Below are 15,575 nucleotides of genomic sequence, written 5' to 3'. Positions count from 1 at the left end.
CCATGGGAACTCCCTTTGAAGCCACCCATCATTGCCTGGACACCCATGGCTGAGGTTACGTTGTCAGCTAGACCAGAGAATTGTGCCACCATGAATGGCCAGAAAATTCTGGCCAAGGTAAATATATTTGGCTAAAATTATGAATGAATAATCTATAAAAATGAAGTTTTCACTAACAACACCTTGCATTGATGTATTATTTTTAACACAGTAAACCACCCCATCCTACTGTAGAAGAGGGGAATCTGACAAAAGTTGATACGGTGCCAAAGATTTTGCTGTAGCAGGTCATCTAACAGCATCTACCATTAGTTAGACTTGGCCTTGTATGCTTAGGTTTTGAAGTTTTTTGGGTGGCAAGTTGTTGTACTTGTGAGCTGATAACAGAGGGATCTGAGTGAACAGAAAAAAACAACTGTGGCTCTGTAATCAGTCAGGCTGAAGGTTTCTGAATAAACTGCAGGGTCTGAGTGGGAAGTGTGAATTAGAATCAGTGTCAACTCAGGCTCAGAAAGAGAAATAAAAAAGGAAAACAGAGAGGGAAAAGAAATAGAAAAAGTACTTTTTTATTCAACATTTTACATTTTTAAACTCTCCAGCGACAATTAACATTTTAAAAAAATGTGAATTCACCCCTGTGCTAGTGAATACTCAGTGACAGAGAGGTTGATTGTAGTAATTAACATATCAACACTTATCATGTCATTGAAACGACAAGACTTAAATATCTGCATTCTGCAGTGATTTGAGTTTGGATATATCACACAAACACAACGTCACACCATTCAATGCATGTCATCTTTCTGAGGCAGACAGTGAGATAATGCTTTCACAAAGTTAATTGCAGAGACGTGTAACTTGGATGGAAACTTCTAGGTATTCACGAAGCTGCCCCTCACTTGAAACTCCTGCATCAAGTGCGGTGACATAAAAGGTGATAAAACTTTAGCTTTATCATTATTTTGAAAACAACATTTGGACCATTGGACGGGTAAGCAAAAAACTTGGTCAGTGAGGTTGGCTTTAAAGAGCAATTTAAAGGAGGAGTCAGAAGTGGCAATGTTTTGGGAGGGAATTTCAGCCCTCCCAACCTCAATGGCTGAAGGCAAGGCTAAGAATAGTGGGGCAGAGAGGAGGAAATGGGAGGTGTGCACAGGAGATCCAGGTTGAAAGAAATGCAGATTTTTTGGGGCTTGTAATATTATCAGAACTGTGACCATGATAGAGTCAAATCTTTATTATCCAACACAAGAGGAGTGCCGGTTAAGTAAAATTGCTAGTTAATGGAGAGTTCCAATTACCAATGAAATGCACTGCAATATTTGTAGCATAAACTAATATGTAAAGGACAGCATTCTTTTTATTTCTAATCTCCAACAGTACATTAAAATAAATTAAGATATAAAGTAATACAATATACCAGGTGCTCAAGAGAATTAATCTTCAGCATATCTTACAACTGTTTCTGCAGAGTTAAATGGCGTGGGAGATTGTCCCTTTTCCCAAGCCTGCAATGAATAAATCCCTGATGTCAGCTTGCCTATTTGCCTTCTGCCTTTTTCTGCATGAAAGCAGACTGCTGAATGTACAACTACATAACCTCTTGTGTAACACGTAACAAGTCTGCCTTTCAGCCAATTTACCCAATGTCATCAAATTTAACAAAAGCTGAAGTAGCATTTGCCCAAATTATTTTCTTCATCGTGATCTACTTCAGAGTCCTTTTCAGTCTCCTTTGGCTATTGAGGATTTGAAACACACTCTATGATTTCAGCACCATGAATAGTACGTGTCACTTCAGCCTCCTTGTCAGTTTCAAGCCACTCTCCTATCTTACTTTGGCGAAGTTTGCTGATTGTGTGTGTAGAAGGAGTATCCATCACCATTCCCACTATTTGAGATCGTCTCAGGCCTTATATTAAATCCTCCTACATCTCCTTCATCAGACATAACAATTTTCTCCAAACCCTTCAATGTTGTACTTTTCACTGATTTTCAGGCACGGGCCACACTAAAAATTGCAAGTTTTATACTCTTAAAGATTGGAAGTTCTGTACATGTAAACTTTCTCATGAAATCTCTTCTGTAATAACGTTTCTTATTCTGGATGACACCCTGGCCCATCAGTTGAATTAATGAGGTTGTATTGATAAATTTTACCACTCACTAACTCAGATTCATGATGTGGAGATGCCGTTGGACTGGGGTGGCACAGTAAGAAGTCTCACAACAGCAGGTTAAAGTCCAACAGGTTTATTTGGAATCACGGGCTTTTGGAGTACTGCTCCTTCATCAGGTGAGTCAATTACATAACTCAGATTCATGAGGGTGAGCTTGACAATTGTCTAGCAATAGAACAGCCTTGCTATTTTCAGCCTTGTCTCTTTACGTTCCTTCACTGTGGATAGAGCCATTCTTAAAAAATCTCTTTATCCGTTCATGTGTTACTCTGCATATGGTAAACTATAGGTCACTGTGCACACCTATAAATGACCTAGAACACTTATATTTTCCAACCACCAAAAGAGTTGTTTTATGTGAGCCTGCAGCATTTGCACCTGCAAGCCTGTAATTCGACCTTTATTCTGCTTCGGACCAGCAGAATCAACTATACTCACTCACACTTGCCAGGGTAGAATTTGGCAAATGTTGTCAACATAAGCCAGTTTTGTCTGCATTAAAGTTTAAAGTTTATTTATTAGTGACATATATAGGCTTACATTAACACTGCAATGAAGTTACTGTGGAAAATCCCCTAGTCACCACACTCTGGTGCCTGTTCAGGTACACTGAGGGAGAAATTGGCAAGGCTAAAGCGCCTGACATTATAAATGTAATCAAGGGATGAGCGGCAATTAATTTGTTAGAAAACTTGCAGTATTTTCATGGTTATGCAGCTTCACGGTCAGTGGATTTTTGTGCACCAGATACATCTAACCTTTCAATGCAGTGACGTAGGATCTAAAACATGAAAGCTATCCACTGAAAAATGTATATGGATCAGTCCATTTCTTTTCCTCATGATATTTTTTGCCTTTGCAACAAACAATGGGTTGGAGATAGGGACAAAGGAAGCCATCCATATGAAACACTGTCTAGCGACTCTAACTTAGTAGCATGTTTAGTACAGTGTCCTTCAACAGTTTTATTTGCTTCGCAACTGGTGAAAATCTTCAGCAACTGTTCTCTTTGACAACCCCTGATATCATACATCACGAATGAGTCATTATTATATTCTTTCATCAAATTCTTCTAATTCTTGCCCTTTTCAATACCTTTATAGATCTCAATTTTCTGCTTTTGTGTCAACACAACCCTTTTATGCTTCTCATCTTGGCTTTTCCCCGGTTTATTGGATGTCCCAATCACAGGGTGGGGTTCATAATTCACATAACAGAAAAAGTCAAAATGATAATGGTGGCTGCAAAGAAGGAGGACTAGCAGCTCCTCTACCAGAACCTTGCCTAGACATTCTGAAGTGACTGGAGATATTTTTGGGTTCCAGATAACTTCACAATTGCTTCCAGTTGGTAAAGTGACAATTCGTATTGAGGGAACATCAGCAACTCTGGTTAGTAGAGTATTCTGGTTGATAGAATGCTGGATAACACAAAGTTTATCATAGTGACATCGAATTATTAGTATCTTAGCAACATGGATGTAAGTTGCAGTCCTTCAGAATAAATGAAATAACCTGCTTTTGTTGTCAAATTAAATTGCATTGAATAGCATAGATTGAGGTACAGCTACTCAATAATAATGTGACATTCTGCATCTGTCTCCAGAATACAAACAATATCTTCAGATTTCAAATATCAATTTTAAAATTAATAGTATGATCAACACCCAAGGTTGCTTTGGATTTTCTGCCTTACACAGAAAATAGATGGAGGCAGTAACTGATGTCAAAAAAAAATCTTTCTGTGACGCCCAAATTAATTATTATTTTCTGCTCGTGCATCCAATTATTTTGCCTTTTGTTTCTGTTGAACTACAATGTCCATTAAGGCTTAATCAATCCGGGACTTCAATAAATGTTCCTAATTCATCATTGAAATGCATTGGTATTGAGCTTTAATTAAAAATGACCTTTTAAAGCATAGAAGCAGGTCATTGTTCCAGTCTGCTGTACCACACAGCAGTAAGGCACAGGTTGATGTCTGCAATACAAATTCTTAATTTTCGTTATGTCAAGCAGATGTCAAGCAAAGTCGACATGCTTCTTCACAGGAGGTAATGCAAAACTGACAGGAAAGTCAACTTTAATGAGCCTCCCAGCTGGAAGCTAAAAAGCAGTACTGGCAGATAAGACCATAAGACATAGGAGCAGAATGATTATAAGCCTCTTGACTAGAGAATGATTGGAGATCGTAGGAGATCCAAGATGGGAGGGAGAGACAAAAAACACAAACCATATTAACATCTAGTAAACATCACACATAGATGGAAACTGATCTTTAAAAAAACACTTCAGAGTCAGATCCCCAAAAAGCAAGCAAGCTGGTAAAGTGATAATTTATTGTCGGCACAGTGGTTAGCAATGCTGCCTTGCAGCACCAAGGACCCGTGTTCGATTCCTGGCTTGGATCACTGTCTGTGTGGAGTTTGCACATTCTCTCTGCGTCTGCGTGGGTTTCCTCCCACAGTCCAAAAGACATGCTTGGCCATGCTAAATTCTCCCTCAGTGTACCCGAACAGGCGCTGGAGTGTGGTGACTCAGGGATTTTCACAGTGACTTCATGGCAGTGTTAATGTGGACCTACTTGTGACACTAATGAATGATAAATAAATAAATATAATGTAAACAGCTGTATAACAGAATTTCTATTATGTCTGGGAGTCGGGGTGATATATAACACACTGATTTTGATCAGGTAATGAATTTTGGATTCTGGTGTGAGCCCATTCCACTGTGCTTCATATATACCACAGATATTATGATGGGTTCAGTAGATGGAGAAGCATTGAAGATTGAAATGTCATACACAAGCTCATCTTGTCTTGATTATTGTCTTGAATTTCAAGTGCAATAAATCTATAGTGGGAGCAGGCTTGATGGGCTGAATGGCCTATTTCTGCTCTTACATCTTATGGTCTACGCTGCTTGTTAGTATGGTTCAGAAGCACACAGGATATTTAAGATCTCCATCACCAAGTGTACATCAGCGTATCTGGTCTTTCATGAGTTTATTTCACTCGCAGTCAGGTAAAGGCTCAGTCGTGTAAGTAACTCACCTGACAGGCTTAATCTGGATCTCAGGGCGCTGCACAGAGGGAGCATTCAGGTGAGATGGCCGGTTTATGGGATTTGCTGGCAGAGGTTTCTGTGGAGGACTACGCATCGAAGGACCCTGCAACGAACATGAACAAAATAGCGGCAGTTGCTTGAGATTTGAGGAGAGCAGGATAACCAGGATGAAAAGCAAATAAACCCCAAAATACTTCATAAATGTGCAGATGCAGAAGTGCAGGAATTTCTTGCTACTTTTGGACGTGAGGGTGGTACAGGAGGACCAAGATGGAGAAACAAGTTGTGGGAGGCATGATGTGTTGGAGCAGGTTCCAAAACAGGGAGGGACAAGGTCATGGAGAGAACTGAAAATGAAGTTAAGAATCTTGTAATATACTAATCTTTTGGCGAGCTGGAACCAAAGCGAACACAGGATGATGGGTGAGCTGAACCTGGTGTGAATTAGAAAAAGGTTTTTGGATGAGCCCAAATTTATGAAAAGTCGAAGATGGGAGGATGGCCTTCATAGTAATGGAATAATCAAGTCTGATGGTAACAAAAGCAGCAGACGGTTGAAGCAAGAGAGAAGACAGGTGGTATTTATGGAGGTGGAAGTGGGTGGTCATTGTGATGGAAAGGATGTGGGGTAGGAGTCAGTTTAGGGTCAGATAGGACACTGAGATTACAAACAATCAGGTTCAATCTGAAACAGAGACCAGCTAGAGGTCGGAGTCAGTGGCTACAGAGAGTTAATGCCGCCTTCACATTGTATTTTATGTGAAAATGCTTACATTAATTAATAGAGCAATATTCACATTATTTTAAATGTGCCAACTGAATTTTTTAGCTGCAGTGTTGTAGAGAGTTTGTGCTTTTTTACATTTTAAATTATAAATGTGATTTTCTACTGTAGAATTATTTTGTTTGCCAAATGGTGACAGTTCCAGATATATTATGTTCCTGGAATCAGATGTGGTTCGCTGCCACTAATACAAATGGAGGATAATAATGGGTCTTCTGCTGACTAATGACTATAATTGGGAGTGTAAATTACTTGCAATCTGTAAAATGCTCTGTTTGCCGTTCATTTACAAAGTGCCAACATACTTAATAACAATAATTGCCACATTCATTATGGTAAATAATAACCTTTTACGAATTTGGTTTAATCGGAAGAGATTTAACATGTTCATACAAGAAAAGAAATAGTAATTGCATGTAAAAGACCACAAACCATTTCCTTCCTCCCTTCCCCACACAAAATAGAATAAAACCCAGTACTATTTTCTAATTACATTAAATGTAATATAAATAAATATTTGATTAACAGCTCTCTCAGAATCTGACCAAAGAGAAAAGATCGGTTACCATTTTGTGGGCAAGTAATTCAATGTTAACTGTTTATTTTCTTTCTTTTTATCCAGCACTTTCTGTTTTTATTTCCAATTTCCAGCATTTGCTGCTTTCCTTTCCTTTTAAATGACCCAAATCACCTTGGGCCTTTTTGAACACGTTCAGATAACTAATTAAGTAAATGAAAATTTAAACGGCGCTCCAAACAAGTCAAAAGTCTGCTGTTGCCATGGTAACATGGTATGCAAGATCTTTACTGATATCTGTGTGCAGAAGGCAATGGAATGACAAAATTAGAGACGCAATCGTGTCATCCTGTTACTCACTCATGATACAAGAGCATTTTTAAAATCATACATCATGCCAAGGCTGGTATGACAGAGAGTGGACTAATTGTCCCTTCATCGGCAGATTAATGGTTATACTAGTGCATTTATAATCCAGACACCTGGGTTAATGATTCAGAGGCATAGGCTGAACCTAACTGCAGGCAAAACAGTGGGTTCTGAGCCTGCACTTAGCGACAGCAACACCAGCCGACAATTTTACCACAGGCAGCTTCCAAATTGGGTGCCAATGGGCCCATAATTCAAATAAGGACAGAGGGTGGGGCTCCTGATACTACTGCTCCATTCTGAAACCCATGCCACCCAGAGAGAGGGCACTGCTCAGGCCAGTTAGGAGACTTCAGGGGCCTTCCAGATAAAGATAAAAAAATAGAAATTTTCAGGGGATTGAGTGAGGGAGGGGGAGCCCCTGAGGGCAGGGAGTGGGGTGGGGTGGGGGCGGGGGCAGGGGGATGGAGGAGGCAGTCTGTGTGGCTCCCTCTTTGGTGCATGGAATCATCGGGAGGCATGAGCTAGCAGCATTTCATTCACTGGGGAGATGCTGTTCCCTAAAACTGCCCTTAACAGGGCCTTTAATTATGTTAACTGACTGTCCGTCACTGGGAAAATTCCCACTGTTGGCAGGAGTGTGCAGGGGCACCTCCCAACTCCCCACCCAGGGCCGAGTAAAATTCTGCCCATGAGTTCAAATCCCATAACAGTTGGGACATTTCAATTTAATGAACTAAATCTGGATCAACAAGCTACCATCGGTAATAGTAACCAAAAAATGACCAGATTGGTGCGAAATCCCATCTGATTCACTAATATTCTTGAGGAATATTTCGAGCAGCACGGTAGCACAGTGGTTAGCACTGCTGCCTCACATCTCCATGGACCTGGGTTCGATTCCCAGCTGGAGTCACTGCGTGTCTGAAGTTTGCTTGTTCTTCCTGCGCCTGCACGGGTTTCCTCTGGGTGCTCCAGTTTCCTCCCACACTCCAAAGATGTGCAGGATAGGTTGATTGGCCATGCTAAATTGCCCCTAGTGTCCTGGGATACTTAGGTTAGAGGGATCAGCAAGGTAAATATGTAGGATGAAGGGTGTAGGGCGTGGGTGGGATTGTAGTTGGTGCAGAATTGATGGGTCGAATGGCCTCCTTCTGCACTGTAGGAATTCTATGATTCTATGAAAGTTGATGTGCTGTCCTTATCCAGTCTTCCCTACACATTGCTCCAGACCCAAAGATGTTCTAGCAAGTAATTCAGATAGATTCAAGAAAGCAGCTCACCACCACTTTCTCAGAGGCTTTTAGGAATGAGTTACATGCACATCCCTTGAATTAATTAAGAGAAACCAGTACTACTCTGTCCTGTGCTTCTATGTTGCCTTAGTGGTGCCTTTACAGTCTCCTAAAGCCCTAACTGGTTTAATAAATCCAAATAAATTTATCTTTGGGTTACACACAGAGCTTGCGAGCAGCTGAAGAAGCTGTTTACAGGGATGAGTCTCGCTGCAACTTACTGAAATTTCCTAAAATAGCAAAAAAACCCTTAAAAACCAGAGTTGCACCTAATCACCCTGAACATAAATTTAAATCATAAAGAAGAAGCCATCTGGCTCATTGAGTCTGCACCAACTCTCTGATAGAGTATCTTACCCAGACCCTATCCCTGCATTCCCACACACTTACCACAGTTAATTCCCCTAAACTCCTTTCTTGAGACACTAAGGGGCAATTTAACATGGCCAATCCACCTAAACTGCACATCTTTGGACTGTGAGAGAAACCAGAGCATCCAGAGGAAAACCCATGCAGACACAAAGAGAATGTGCAGACTCCAAACACAGTCACCGAAGGCTGTAATTAAACCCGGGTCCCCGGCGCCTTGAGGCAGCATTGCTAAGCACTGTGCAACCACGCTGACCTAATCTAATCAGAATTTGAATTCTAGATCTCCTCTTGAGAAAAGGAAGCACAGCTGGTCAGTGTATAAGCAATTTCAGCAACCTTTTATCCTGCATTATTTTCCTTCTCTTGTACAGACAGATAAATATTTCAGCATTTCAACACATCTTCAGAAATAAGCAGCTTATTTTCTACTTTCTTCAAGCTTTTATCTCAGCTTCCCTTGAACATCACTAACGTTCAAAGAGTGCAACAAAAACATTATGTAAAATTTGGATTTGTCATGTTGGAGTGAAAACAGTGCACCCATGTCCATGTGTGCTTAGCCAAAACAAAGGTGGTAGGAACTGGAGATCTTGGGAGCGGGGTGGAAGTGGGTGAGTGGGAGAGGAAATTCTTTGAGAGTTTTCCTGTTCCATCTCTATAACTTTGGTAGAACTTTAGCGGAAAACCACAATGGCCAGAGCCACTATTCTCTCAAAAAGGTTTGATAAAATTTATTTGATTAGAAATAACCATGAACCAGATTGAAACTCTTGGAAATGGTGTTTTAAAAATATTTAACATTGTCCTAGAATATTTGTAAGATACCTTATGTGGTTAATACAGGCACAACGATTTGTCTGTCAATATTCAGATCATAGAATTTCTACGGTGCAGAAGGAGGCCATTCAGCCCATTGAGCCTGCATTGACAACAATCCCACCCAGGCCCTATTCCTATAATCCCACATATTTACCTTGTTAATTCTCCAGACACTAATGGACAATTTAGCATGGCCAATTTACCTAACCCACACATCTTTGGAGTGTGGATATTTAATGAAGTTTAAGAATTGGGTTTGTTGCCACAAATGAAGAGTAATAATAACCTTTGTTGCAGAATGAAAAAGTGAGCAACTGGAACAATGAAGATAATTTTATCCTCTCATTCTTAAAATTGTTGTGTGTTTATACTAATAGCCTGAATTGTTACAAATTATTGTAAAAACAGTCAGAAAGATCTGAGAGACAACCCTCTTCAAGCTTTTGATACTTCTCTTGAATTTTTCAGCATGTGGTACCATCTTAGACCTCTGCAGAAAATTGAACATATGCAAACCTGTGGATTTCTGAAGGAGGGTTTGGCTGGCAATGGTCTGCCTGGTGCTCCTGATGAATTAGACTCCATGTTGTGGTTCAGTGGCGGCAGGACCCGTTGAGGTGTCAGGGAAAAGTGCAAATTTGCTCTTCCAACTGAATTTGGCAGTGGGTTACTGATGTGAACTGGCTGATAGCGGGGCGGCCCTCGCACTGCTTGATCTCGCTCATTCGGAGCTGCAAATGGGCTGGCTGACTTCAGATTGTCCGCCTGCTGAGACAAACACACAACAAAACTGAACTATAATAAACTTTTGCTGAGGACATATTAATTAGTTCTCATAGAATACTGCTCATATGAAACTTTTTATAAGGAATTATCAATTAGCTGTTGACTAAATCATTAATAGAGAAAGAAAAAAAAGACCACAGAAGCAATGGAGGTTGAGGGGAGACCTGATAAAAGTTTACAAGATTATGAGAGGCATGGACAGAATGGATAGCCAGAAGCTTTTTCCCAGGGTGGAAGAGTCAATTACTAGGGAGCATTGGTTTAAGGTGCGAGGGGCAAGGTTTAAAGGAGATGTACAAGGCAGATTTTTTACACAGACAGTAGTGGGTGCCTGGAACTCATTGCAGGGGGAGGTAGTGGAAGCAGATATAGTAGTGACTTTTAAGGGGCATCTTGACAAGTACATGAATAGGGTGGGAATAGAGGGATATGATCCCCGGAAGGGTACGGGGTTTTAATTAAATTGGACAGCGTGGTTGGTGCAGGCTTGGAGGGCCAAAGGGCCTGTTCCTGTGCTATAATTTTTTTTGTTCTTTGAAATCTCAAAGTGCTTTATAGTTAATTGAGTACTTTCTGAAGGGTTGTCATTGTTGCAATAGAGGAAACACAGTGACTAATATACACTTAGCAATCTCCCACAAACACCAATGTCATAGTGGCCAGATAATCTGCTTCTTGTGATTTTGATTGAGGGGTAAATGTTGACTTGGACATCAGGGCTCTTCCACTCTTTGTCACATGTGACATGGAATCGTTTAAATCCACCCAAACAGCAAGATATGGTCTCATCATGGGCAGAATTTTACCTGCATGTCTGCCTAAGGTTCGTACGATCCTGCCCGAGGCCAACGGAGAATGTCATTCTCCGAGCCCTGCCTGCCCCTGAAATTGGGGTGGGTGTGCCAGTAAAATTCTAGCCTATGTCTCATCCAAAAGAGAGCACAGCACTCTCTCAGTACTGCACTGGAGGCTCGGTCTTGACCATTGCGTTCAAGCCCTGGAGTGGAGTTTGAACCTGGAATCCTGTGATTTAGAGGCGAGAGTGCTACCAACTGAACCACAGCTGCTACATGTTTTTGATAAAAATAAACTCAGCAGTGGTTAACAAAATAACAGTTGCAAATTTCAGCTCTATAGCTCCATTGGTTTGGGCATAACATGAGCCAGGGGATGAAAACAATGGTGGTGGTCTGCTCCCAGTGACTTCTGAGGTGATGCATGCCGTCCACCAGCTTTTGAGGAGCAATGGTGCAGAGGTCCTGCGCATGTTCCAAAAGCAGACAAGCTGACAGATCGTGATGTGAATTAGTGTCTAGCTCTGGTCTACCCAATATATCATTTTGGATATTGTTGGTTCTGTTAACACTCTCTCCCAAACATGAATAACTGAATAAAAGGACACACTCCAGTCAATATTATTTAAAGACATCAATATTTAAACGTTCAGACCAGGTACTTTTGACTTATTTTTGCTGCTGCTGAGTTAGTAGACATACTTGGTGCTGTGTGGTTGAAGGAGTTGACAGATGTTCTTTGAGTCAGTAAGAAGGGCTGTTTGTTCTTTTTAAGCAGTCCCTCTGGATCGAGGACTTGCTGGTTTGATGGTTTGGAGACACCTGATCAATCCAATGTGCAATTAGCACTGCTGCCTCATAACGCCAGGTACCCGGGTTCAATTCCCGAGTTGGGTCACTGTCTGTGTGGGGTATGCGCATTCTCCCAGTGTCTGTGTGGGTTTCCTCTGGTGCTCCGGTTTCCTCCCACAGTCTGAAAGACATGCTGATTAGGTGCAATGACCTGTACAGGCACCGGAATGTGGCAACTAGTGGAATCTCACAGTAACTTCATTGCAGTGCTAATGTAAGCCTCCCTTGTGACAAATAAATAAACTTTATTCGTTTCACGTGGGATAGATGGTGCTTAGAGATAGGGTGATTGGAGTTTGTGTATATTCTTGCCTGCCTCGACTTTGCCTCTGTACGCTCCCAATGAAGTCTTGGCGTTTTCCTGAACAAACCTTTTCCATTTCAGTCGGTCACAAGCTGAGGATTCCCATGAGTTAATGGGTTTGCTTGATCTCTCCAGGGGTGATTTGAGGACATACATTTGTGTTCTGCTGTCCTTCTGAAAGTCTCCTGCCATGACCAAGTTGTGAGTAGAGCAGTTGCTTTAGAAGTCAGGCATGAGAGCTAAATTTCCCACCCAGTGGGGCTAGTTTTAGATGATTAACATCTGGCCATGTTGACCTGTGGGAGAATGTTGCTGTTGGACTACCTACCTGTCTTTCCACTGGATTTGGAGAATCTTGTGAAGTGCTTTAAAGCGTCTGCTACAGGATGTCCATGTCTCAGAAGTGTTTAGGGGGGCAGGGATCACTTCTGGCTGGTAAACCAAGATCTTGGTCTCATGTTTGAGATCCCGGTCCTCAAATAGTCTGTTCCTTATTTGACCAAAGGCTGAGTTGTCACCTAAGCCGCCCTTTTTCAAGAGGTGGCTCCCAAGTTAAGGAAATTAATCTGCATTTTCTAGGATCTTGCTGTGGGAGTCGGTTGAAAGCTGACTGTAGTTTTTGGGTGTTTACTGAAAAGCTCACTTGCGCCTATGTTTTGGAGAAGTCAACAATGACCTGGAGTTTAGTTTATGAATGAGTGCAAACACTCTCCATCATCTGCAAATTGAAGCTCCATGATCGAGGTTGGAGTAAATTTGGTTTTGATTTGAAGGCAGTGTAGATTGAACAATTTCCCATCTTTGTGCCTGTGTGTAATTTACTGGAGGCAAGGTGCAGTATTGCAATGAGGAAAATGGAGAAGAGAGGTGGTGCAGTGACACAGTCTTGCTTGCTTTTGAAAGACGTTTGGGTGAATCAGTTGCTTGCACTCAGGTGGGATATGGTTCATCTTGAGTGCAGTGTGACTGGGATATGGGGCTGAGGCAGCTTTTAACAAAGACAGAAGGAGGTAGGGTCTTACCAGGGGACCATACCCACCTACATTCCTCAGAAACTACTTCTACCTGGACCTCAGCCAGCAGTAACATCTGCGCTTCATCAATGAGGTGGTCATAGAACATTGCCACTTCTTTGAACCAGACTTACATCCACACACCAGGGTCAGAATGGCATTGTTAGTAGCCATCAAGGTCACTGGTGCCCACAACTTTTACACCAATTGCTCCTTGCAGGTTGGAACAAGTAACATCACCGACATATCTCAGTTTGCCATGCATCGCTACATTCTGCTGGTCACTGAGGCCCTGTATACATACACACTATCATTTGGATAGACATTGACAGGTCTATTGTACACAGAGTCACCGCTACTCCCATGGGGTGACATCTCAGCAATCCTAGTAATTACTGGAGGACAAATTGTTGGAGTGCTGTCTGACCCTGCATGTCCCTTTGCACACCAGTTTGTGCAGCCATGATAGCTTCTGAAGGTTCTGAACCTTCCACACACCTGACGAAGGAACACCGTTTCCAAAAGCTTGTGGGATTACTATGAAATAAACTGGTTGGACTCTAACCTGGTGTTGTGAGACTTCATCCACTGGCACTGCTAGCTGGCTAGGCAGCATGTTCTGGGTCGCTGGGAGTATGAATGCAGAAGGAGAGCTCTGGGGTGAGGACAGGCAGTTGGGTGTAAAGTAAGACGTGCATGGTTACGCTATCTGAAATCTGTACATCATTCCAGACTGCAGAATGATAGTGAGGTGAAAAGAGGCATAAGGTAGGAATGTGGATGGTTTCAGTGATGGTGGTGGTAATGGGTGAAGTGGAGACTCCACCAATAATGCTGAGCTCCATCTTCCCCAAGGAGGTGAGGATACACAGCTGTGCCTATCCCCTGCTGGTTCTCTGCTGCTCCTCTTGTCACCTGCCACCTTCTTGTGATAAAAATCAAGAGTGTCAGTGAGTGTGTATCAATGTATTTGGATGACGTGCCTGTCATTGCTAGAAGTATGTGGAAGCTGTGAAATGTGAGCGTGAAGCTGGCAGCTGTGGTGTGTAAAGGTGAGGTGCAGCACATGAACGTTAGACACAAGTCCTGATTGTTGGAGGTTGCTGATGGTTGAGTAATGTGGGCTGTGGTGCATTGAGCAGTGTCTGAGGTTCATGGTGCAACGGATAAGATGTAGGATTTGATAATGAATTCATTGGCCTTGATCATTTGTGCGAGATCGCTGATATTTTTCTAGTAGCGCATCCAGGTTTTTGGTGCCAGACTCCAGGAATGGTCCTCCCTAGCTGTTTGCTTCCATTGCATTCACAGTATGTATCTGAGGGTCTCCGGTCCTTCTCCAGGTGGACATGCTCTCTCCTCTTTTCTGTCTCCCACACTGATGCTTCGAGCACTGTATCTGGGACCCTACAAGCCTTCTCCCTAGCCCCCTGTTTGTTTCTATCAGAGGCTCTTCCCCAGCCACTTCCAGGATCCAAATATGGCCAGACTGTACCTTCCCTTTAAGAAGTGCAGATTAGCTTTAGTTGGCATTAGTCTTGCATGAACCTGGGTCTACTGCTGGTTGTGCAGCCACTCAGCAGCACATAAGGTACTCAACGATTATCAAACAGCACAAAGTTCCTGTGGGGCAATCACACATCACCCTAACCTGCACCTAGTCACAAATTTCTGATGACATACCTTATATATGTTGCCTTGTCTTTTGATGGGAGTTGTGTAGGTTGTGCTAGATTGGCTTGTTGTTGAAGATCTAGTTGGACCTACAGTCCTAGAAATCGAAAAAGGAAAGATCTTTGTCCAATTAATGTATTCAGCTTTTATATATTCAATTACAATTAGAGTGTATGAGCTCTAAGACAATAAATACACGTTTCAGAACAATTTTCATGTGGTCAAATCTTTACCAGTTGTAATTTATTCCAAGCTGTTCTTCCCTCAACATCTAATTTTAACCCCAATAGGAATGGGCCCATTCCGTATGCACAAATACCTGTGACATCTGGCTGGACAGTGAGTTTAGTTGACAAACTATTTGACCATGGAGAGCATCAGAAGCAAGTTTAGTTCCATCCTTATCTGACATCTTTCAACATGAAATTACCAGCAGGAGTCACTAGATGACAATCAATGCAGGATCCTTGGATAAAGTTCCTCCTATTTACCCTGGGAAACCAAGACCAATTTATATCTCCAAAGCTAGCTAGTTAATGGAGGGCAGACTGGAATCAAAGTGCTCACTTTCTGAGTAGAGTGTCCCTTTACAATGTTGTGCAGTCTATTAACCTAAAACCACTGGGGAGTTAAACTTGACTTATTATTATCAACCCAAGATTGGAAATAAGCTGCTTTTCTTTTTCAATTCCTCTTTACTCCTGGCAACTGTATTTTCCAAGACTGGGGCAAATTGTTGAGTAATATT

The 15,575-nt window shown here is 41.9% G+C and overlaps 1 protein-coding gene across 4 annotated transcripts in view; it reads right to left on the bottom strand.

The window, feature by feature from the left end:
• Nucleotides 1-15,575, bottom strand: part of adam12b (ADAM metallopeptidase domain 12b) — a 337,966-nt gene that overhangs the window by 2,268 nt on the left and 320,123 nt on the right. For 3 of the 4 annotated variants that reach the window (XM_080205642.1, XM_080205644.1, XM_080205645.1), the window contains 3 exons: nt 14,837-14,924; nt 9,921-10,172; nt 5,236-5,351 (listed from right to left, as the gene is read on the bottom strand). In XM_080205642.1, coding sequence (XP_080061768.1) covers nt 5,236-5,351; nt 9,921-10,172; nt 14,837-14,924 — 456 coding nt within the window. The remainder of the gene's footprint in view (nt 1-5,235; nt 5,352-9,920; nt 10,173-14,836; nt 14,925-15,575) is intronic. The other variant, XM_080205643.1, reaches the window with a different exon arrangement.

The sequence above is a fragment of the Carcharhinus amblyrhynchos genome, chromosome 17, assembly GCF_965287045.1.
Source record: "Carcharhinus amblyrhynchos chromosome 17, sCarAmb.v2.hapA, whole genome shotgun sequence".
Classification (NCBI taxonomy): domain Eukaryota; kingdom Metazoa; phylum Chordata; class Chondrichthyes; order Carcharhiniformes; family Carcharhinidae; genus Carcharhinus; species Carcharhinus amblyrhynchos.
This window is presented reverse-complemented; position numbering and strand designations above follow the sequence as displayed.